Source organism: Coffea arabica, chromosome 8c (assembly GCF_036785885.1).
Source record: "Coffea arabica cultivar ET-39 chromosome 8c, Coffea Arabica ET-39 HiFi, whole genome shotgun sequence".
Classification (NCBI taxonomy): Eukaryota; Viridiplantae; Streptophyta; class Magnoliopsida; order Gentianales; family Rubiaceae; genus Coffea; species Coffea arabica.
The window spans coordinates 44,816,691-44,825,048 of record NC_092325.1 but is presented as its reverse complement, the minus strand read 5'-3'; the positions used below and the strand labels follow the sequence as shown (position 1 = coordinate 44,825,048).

General features: G+C 36.6%; 1 protein-coding gene across 2 annotated transcripts; it reads right to left on the bottom strand.

Moving 5' to 3' along the window:
• Positions 1-1,181: 1,181 nt before the first annotated feature.
• Positions 1,182-7,190, bottom strand: LOC113705233 (monodehydroascorbate reductase, chloroplastic/mitochondrial-like). Of its 2 annotated transcripts, none has more exons than XM_072063571.1 (18): positions 7,051-7,190; positions 6,748-6,937; positions 6,544-6,643; positions 5,815-5,892; positions 5,444-5,515; positions 4,883-5,001; positions 4,710-4,794; positions 4,451-4,540; positions 3,843-3,944; positions 3,670-3,759; positions 3,423-3,503; positions 2,954-3,025; positions 2,789-2,883; positions 2,597-2,685; positions 2,452-2,514; positions 2,267-2,307; positions 1,544-1,716; positions 1,182-1,432 (listed from the first exon to the last, which is right to left on the bottom strand). In XM_072063571.1, the coding sequence occupies exons 1-17, from the start codon at positions 7,058-7,060 to the stop codon at positions 1,585-1,587; spliced, it is 1,509 nt and encodes a 502-aa protein (XP_071919672.1). In that variant the 5' UTR covers positions 7,061-7,190; the 3' UTR covers positions 1,182-1,432; positions 1,544-1,584. The 2 variants fall into 2 exon arrangements, with proteins under 2 accessions (XP_071919672.1, XP_027082818.2); XM_027227017.2 differs by having other exon boundaries at positions 1,266-1,432; positions 6,748-6,940.
• Positions 7,191-8,358: the final 1,168 nt, after the last annotated feature.

Sequence of the window (8,358 nt, the reverse complement as noted above, 5' to 3'; positions counted from 1 at the left end):
CGCTGCCATCGATGACCGATTCTTCACTGCTAATCTTCGTCTTTTGCCGGTTCTTTGAGTCTTGTCACTGATTACTGTGAGAAGAATGGATCAATTTTGATACTTTTCACTGTCATTGTCCACATTCCCAAAAATTTTACCAACATTCCAAAGCCCCACAGTTAAACCTTTCACTTACCATATGAAACTCTTCCCACTAAGGCTGTGCAGACGAATTTGCCCCTCAAAAAGTTGATTTCCGTCTCTCCTGACGGCACAAATACACGGAGTGACCAAAACGATACAGATTTACTAGTTCAGTGACATTTCGCGCTAATAAAAAAGTTTAGTAACCAGAACCGGCACTTTGAAATAGTTTAGTGACATTTCGCGCAATTTGCTCTTAAATATAACCTTTATCCCATTTCTATCCAAATTCCTTATTGATATTTAACATAAATATGGTATGCATTCTATGAAATTCCTAAATGTTATCTATACAATCTAAGTGAATTTTTTAATTTTCTTGGTGTTTTATTTCAACACTTTTCTTGTTTCATTTTTCTTTTTTCACTTTTTCAGGTTCGCATTTTATTTTATTTTTTGAATTTAGTTTTGATCTATTAAATAAAAATTTCTACAAAAAAATCAAATTATCATCCGTAAGCACCCGCGGGAGAAACGGGACAGAGGGAACGGAGGCAAGGGATGGAGCAGGGGCGGGGGAGGGGGGGAGTTTTTTTGGCAACGGGGTGGGGAACGGGGGAGTGATCTCCCGCTCCAAACCCACCTCGTTATCATCCCTAATGACAATTGACCCCAAAAAAAAGAAAGAGAGAGAGAGAGAGAGAGAGAGAGAGAGAGAGAGACCATCACTGCAAATCACTGATTAGAAAATTGTGCGCACTAGAAGTCTTGGTGAATGGTTTTTTAATTAAATGACACTTGAGCAATTTCGCATTTTGATTGCCAATTATTCCAAAAAAAAAAAGAAGTTTCTTGATTCGTTTTTACTCTTCAAATGCTCCACCACACGAGGCACGAGTTTCAGGTTTAGAACCTTCACTCTTTCTTTTTTCCCGTTATCAAATTGTTATTTCGCAAGCTTGGGAGCAGACACTGATCTTGCTGTCTGGAGAACACATAATATAATACAGAATAGAAGGTTATATGTATACAAAGGAACCCAAGCTTCCAACAGCTACATAATAGAGACATTTTATACCTTTCTGGGCAAATCGGATTGGTGCCCCGCCAAATGGTCGTAACGCATAAGAGAGAAAAAGTTAGGCAACACCGAAGGAGAATAAAATAAAAGCCACCGAGTTACAGACAAAGATCCTATTTCTAAGTTCTACCTTCCCACAACAAAAAGGAAGATTTATTGATTAAGCCGCTTGGTCTGATACATCACCAAGGACGCTCTCTGTGACGTTGTGATGCACGCGAGGGTCTGAAACAAAGTTTTCAGAAGAATAAGAAGGTAGAGGTACTGTATAGTGGTGCAATCTTTACCCTCAAAGCATTCATCAAAGAGGCACGTAGAGATATATAAAAACATTACACATGTGCCGAGTAGAGAGTCTGACTCCCTGTCCATGTTAACTAAGCTACAGCCTCAACCGGCAAGGACGCTCGGGCAATTTCAAGCGCCTCCTCAACTGAAGAAGCATTCTGAAGTTTGGCTTTGTCGACTAAAGGCTGGTTCCTAGCCAGTTTGGGTAGCAATTGGAATTCCTATGAAAAAGCAACAAAAATTATGTCCCCGATTGAGGAACATGGAGAATAATAAGGTTAAATTGGCTGCTATTAGCAGTATACTGTCAAATTCCAACTAGAATAATAATGAAAGAGAGCGAAAAGGTCTCCCACTTAATTGCAGAATGCATGCAAAGAAACAGAACCAATGGAATATACCCACTTGTATCTACCGTTACAACAAGAGCTCAGGGAAAAAAATGTGGTACTACCGTCTCCTTTTCTTTCATATCCTTTTTCCCTTCTAACAAGATTGAGAAACTCCTCAATGCGGAAGGAAAGATAACTACTAGATGTTATAATGTTACACAAGCTGCTTACAGAATACTCGGATCACCCAAAACAATTTACCAATTCACACTTCAGTACCAGAGTTATATGCTATTTGAAGCAACAAAGAGAGTTCAAGCATATACTTGGTATTTAAATTTTAAACCTTGACATACGTACAGATAAGCATTAGATGTTTAATAAGCACAATTTCATGCATTTAACAAGTTTCAGATTAACTGTTCAGAAGAAAATATACCTCAAGACTTCCACTTTCAAGGAGGACCCCCTTAAGTTTACCTGCAGAGCAACAATACCGTTTAACTCGCACTATCTTTGTTCTCCTTAAATTTTTCATTAACAAATGCAGAAACGCCCCTTTCCGACCAACAGGGACAGAGGAATGATATGCATGTGCATACACGAGAGAGAGAGAGAGGGTACCCGAGTCTATCCAAAAAGTTGCAACCTTTGGATTGAAATGCCCAATTTCAACGGTTTCTCCAACTGATGAGAGGGCACAAACTAGTATTTAGGAGAAGCATCACATCAACAAATATGTTTTAAGGGGAAAGGAGACATGGCTTACCATTGTCCCCAAAAAACTGCCACCAGATTTTCCTCGGGCTGCCTTCATATTCAAAAACTCTTGAATAAAAATATGGGAGATAATCATACCTGCATATGACCCAGATTTCAGTAATGACAATGGCAAGCTCTAGAAATGAATATATAGATCATCTGAAACTGTGAGAATTTTCAGACGAAAAGAACACATTACGTGGAAGTGTTTGCAGTTAGTAATGCCTTGGTACAATGCTGGGCAGATCGCCGAGCATGGTCAACATGCTCAACTCTTGCAATTCGGTTATACATCTGTGTAATATTACATTATAGCCTGCCAATAGATAGAGAGTACTTGTGTCTAACTAAGTAATGATCATACCTTTAAAGGGAATGCTGCTACATCTCCAATAGCAAAAATTCCAGGAACACTTGTCCTGAACTGCCCATCTACCTGAACAAAGAAGTATGAAATAAGTTCTAGCTATGAAGACAAAGATATTCTAGTTCAATAAGATCTCAATATCCTTTTCTTCTTTTCTCGATCAGTCTTAAAGTGAGAAACATGTACATGATATGGTCAGATGCTCTACTCCCTTCCAAACAAAAGAGATTTGATTGCTAGTGGAAAGGCCCAAGCATACACAGACGTGACCCCACAGGTAGAAAAGGTAAATTTCAAGCATAGATCCATCCTAAATTAGCTAAAAGCAGAAAAGAATAAAAAAGGATAAATCTAAGTGGATTAAAAATTTGATATTTGGGGAAACCAAGCAACATTTAGAATATCAACCGAGATGTTTTGGCACATTAAACCTTTGCACTGAAATCAGAAGGATCATCATGCTAACCTGTATTCCTCCTACTTTGTTATTCAAACCAATGCTATCAAAGGGACTAACAGCAGGTTTTGCTCCAATACCAACAACAACCTGGAGATAAGAGCAAATAAATACACAAATACTTCAGAAAATTCTTCAATTTGACTTGGATTGATTAGTCAAGCAAACATTCTGCTAGCATTAATCACATATTATTTGGTGTTAATACTAGAAATGACAACGGATATTCTATAAACACAACTAAGTGTTACATTACCGTGTCAGCTTCTATAGTAGATCCATTATCAAGTCTGACACCAGCAACGTGGCCATCTGAATTAGCTTCTAAACTTTTTATGGAAGCACCCTGAATATGTCATAAATGAGTTATGTTTTACTTGGGCTCCTGCAGGTACGGGGTTCTGTGGTCTAGAGAGAGAAAGGACTAACCTTAACAAATTTGACACCGTTGTCTGAGTAAAGTTGTTCATATTTTTGGGCAAGAGAAGGAGTAAATAACCTTTGCAACAAATGTTCCTCTGGAAATATGATCTGTTTTTCCAAGAAACAACATCAGTCAACTATATCTAGGTAGTTATAATACCAAGAATTTCAGTTAACTAATGATCAGGTTCGACAGGAGTCTAGAGAGTAGACATGTTTCAGACATATCATTTGTCAGGAAAGTAGCTATTACTAGCTAGTTATAATGTGCATGAGCGTTGGCAGCTGCAAAAGGTCAAACAACTATTTAGACAAAAGTATTGATTTTTTTGTGCACTAAATCTTTAAGCTAAAACAAATAGAATTTAATTAGGTTAAATTATGACATGACACCTGGTCACTCATCCAAACTACAGAAACTCAGAAAGGTCAAATATGGTTAAACATCAGTTCCAAATGGAAGTAACATGCTTTATCTTCAGTTCATAAGCTATTATTAATACCTAATATACTATACCCGATATCTCTGTTGTTCACCAGGCTCAAATATCTGAATAGATACTTCAACTATCAACAAAAATTACATATTAAACAGAAACAAATAAAGAACTTACAGTAGTATCAAGTTTCCAGCCAACAGCTGCAGCTGCAACTTCCATGCCAATATAGCCACCGCCAATTACAACAATTTTATTTGATTTCTCCTAAAAAGTGAAATACAACTGTTTTCTCAATTTTGCACAATGCCATGTTCACAGCATTTTCCTTCTTTCTAGAAAACCAAAATAAGCTAGTAACATGTTTCATTAGGTTTAAATTTGTCATATTGTCATCCAGCCAGAGTATAAACAGAACAAAACAAACTATATTTACCAATGAGGATATCAGAGAATCTGCATCAGCAACATCACGGATGTAATGGACACCAGGTAAATTTCCTCCAATTTTCTCTGGAAATCTGAATCCAGTAGATAGGATTTACATGATTGCAGTTCAAAGACTATAATTAGTTTAATCCTCAAATCAGGAATTCAAACTAGAAATACCTGGTAGCCGTGCATCCGGTAGCTATTATAAGGGAACCATACTTGAGCAGTTTTCCTGAATTTGTTGTTAAGGTTTGCTTTTCAATGTCAATGCCTGTTACAGGATCTTCATAAAACATCTGCAGAGAAATAATAAGCTACATGGGCAACAACTTACAAAAAGTGCAACTACCATACATTTCAATAATAATAACTAGCTTATTGTACTTCCAAAACAATTACACTTGAGTGCATATCCTTGTCACTTAAAATTAAGAGTTGCTACAAGTTAGTTATTTGAAACGTACATCAATACTCTGAAAAAGGTCACTGAGATAAAGCATCAGGGGCTCAATATTAACCATTCTAAATTTAATGCATGCAGCAGAATACTATGACTGAAAGCAATAATGCACGTACCAGAAATGTAAATCACACAATTATCAAATAACTGTTCAGAAAAGACTATAATCATAATCTATATTATTTCAGATGCCCTTCAATAGCTCATACTCTACATGGATTATAAATGTGTCCCAACTCCATAAGAACATGGTGATCCTTAAAAAACGATGAGACTACCTCTATTCCCTGGTCCTTGTACCAATCTGGTGTCTGTCTTTCTCCACCTGAGCCAACGCAAGTGTGGAAACCCTGAGATAGTAGAGATGATTATTGCTTACTCAAAGAGTAAACAAAAAATGGAAAAGCAATTAATGAAACATACAAGTCAATATCCATATAAACAATTTGCAGAAAACCTAGAAATAGTACGTTGTCATATAGAAGCTGAAACTCAAGCAACTACCCAACTAGCTAACAGAATTACCAAAAAATAAGATCACAACCAGGTATTTACAGATAATGTGGTTTCAATGTCAAATTTATAACAAAAAAACAATCTTATCGACTTACAATATAAGCAAGAAACATCAAATTTCTACTGAGATTACCGGTAAACGTGCTGGCTTTTTATCTAAAGGAAAAAGATAAGCTTTTGTCAGAGCTGGACGTTCGTACGGTGCATGTGCCTGCATTAATACCGGAAACAAAATGTTCACATTCATTCAATTTAGTCCACAAATTTAACTTAAAACAAATCAGAAACATTAGCTTCGAAGCCGGTGTAAAATGACTAGGAATTGAATAATCATCATTGCACTATTCTAGTGAAACAGTAACGTTGACACTAAATATGTGGCATAAAAGGATGACATAGCAAGCCGTATATATAGTATCAGACTATAAATGGAGGTAAATTAGAATATTGGCAAGCCTAACATGAACCCAAAGTTTTCAAATTTGGTTTGCGCTGTTTAAGCTTGGTGGTATTATAAATTGAGCTTGAGCTCAAATGAGCTTTTTTCTAGTTTGACTCAAGTAGCTTGATTTATTTATACACTGCATACAGTTTGATTTTTACACATACGAACTCTAGCTCAAAACGTGAATGAAAGCAGTTTCTTCCACTAGTATCCTATCACAGGTACATGAACCAAATTTGATCGATCAGCTCCCATTTAACTGAGTTTAATTTGAATATCAAGTCGCTAGGCTGGTTGGTCCGAGGACCAACACATTATCCGCTTTTCAAATAATCAAAATTTAATCAACCAAACTTACAAAAATTTAAATAAAAATGAAAAAAAAGAAGCAAGAAGAAAAAGGTAGAAGCTAAGAACCTCTTTGGAGACAATGCAAAGCTTTCCATTAGCCACTCCGTGCTCGACGAAAGTCCTAGCTGCATATCCAGCTGCATTTCCCCCTCCCACAATCACAAACCTGTTAAGTGAATACAACATTATAAATAATTCAAAATACCTTTTTTCCTTCTTTTTCCTCCAGAAAAAAAAATTGATTAAAGGAGATATCGTTAAAGCACCGACTCTCGATTGTCGTTGGCGAAGGAGGAGGAGGTAGAAGCGGCTACGAAGTTTCTTCTTTGGAAGCGTCTGGAAGGATTAAAAGAAGAACAAGAAGGTGAGGAGTGCAATTCCGGACAAAATAGAGAAAGTCCGTGCTTCAACGACGTCGGATTGGAGATAATGGCGGCCATTGGTAGTACCCTACGGACTGCTGCTGCGAAGGATTTCAAGGATGAAGAACAACAGATTCAGTGATCGGAATACTTACTATATAGTATAGTATAGATAAAAAGAGAGAGGAGAGAAGGTGGCTTTGAGTTGTACCTGAGGACATCACGGGGGATTAATCTAGAATGTAGTAGTATTTAATTACTGGTAATGACAACGTTAATTATTCAAGTGTTGGCTCTAGCAGGCGTTGAAGAGTCAAAGGCAATTGGCTACTTGGAAGAGACGATCAGGATTTGGCAGGTGAAGGTTTCGGCTTCCCACGGTTCCGAGGGCAGTTGGGGAATGTCAAAACTCGAACCAGGTCTTACGACGTCGTCTCTAACCTGAATTGCTTCTTCTTCTTTTCTTTTTTTTTCGCACCGTCACGCAAGCCATTATCCCACAATTTTTGTGCCAAACTTCTGGTATTTCTTGTTATTAATTTTTTTTTATATGCAGTACGCAACCGATAAATCCGTAAAGAATTGATAAAAATCAGATGGTTCAATTAATTTTCATTAATTTTTTATTTTTCAAAATAAATTTTTCAATTTTATTCAAACTTTTTAATGCTACAGTAAATAAAAAATGATTAAACTTTTAAACCATAATTTAACCTGTAGAACCGATCGAAATCAGACAGGGATGCTTTCTTGAACGCCTTACCTTGGCAGGTTAATTGTAAACAAGCACATGAGGTTTAAGCCATTTAAAAATAAATAAATTTACATTCAAATATATTAAATTGTGAATGGTGAATATGTGAATGGTGGACGGAGAGTAGTGTAAGTGGTGCTTTACTGGATTGATTACTTACTTGAAGGTTGACGGAGTGTCAATTATTACTTGATTAAGTTTTGGTAATGCATTGGGAATTTGGCTCCTGAGAGCCCTCCGTATTCTTATACTTTGGAATGATTATTATTTATTAGATTATCGTTTCTTCTGAAAAATTTTTACCCTCGTTTACTTTGAGATTTGCTACTTGAAGTATTATGGTTCACTTTTATGAACTTTTGATGCTCATTAATTTGCTACATTGACATTCGTATTTTTAACAATGGTCAATTTGTTATTTGAAATCTCACTGGGTTTTTAACTCATTCCACGCCATTTGTTTTCCTTACAAGGGGATACGAGCGAGGCATGAGACGTATATAGGCTAGCGTAGTCTAGTTATTTTGCGTTTTGAATTTGTACTCGCGTCATATCTCGACTAAGGTGATTTGTACTCGAATTGTAAACACTTTGAAAACTTTTGGTGTGTAGAAGCTTTGTATCTGGATTTGTGCATCAATATATATTATAAGTTTGAATTGTGACATTATTTATTGTATATGGATGTATGCGTGAGATGCGAATGAGTGAGTTTTGGCGAGAGTTGAGCGAGCGCGACCCGCTGAACCCTTTGATACGCCTTAG

Coding starts and splice junctions, on each gene's coding strand:
- LOC113705233 (XM_027227017.2), bottom strand. Junction 3,760..3,842: donor ACGGTGTCAAATTTGTTAAG/GTTAGTCCTTTC, acceptor TGACATATTCAG/GGTGCTTCCATAAAAAGTTT. Junction 1,717..2,266: donor TTGAAAGTGGAAGTCTTGAG/GTATATTTTCTT, acceptor GCTTTTTCATAG/GAATTCCAATTGCTACCCAA.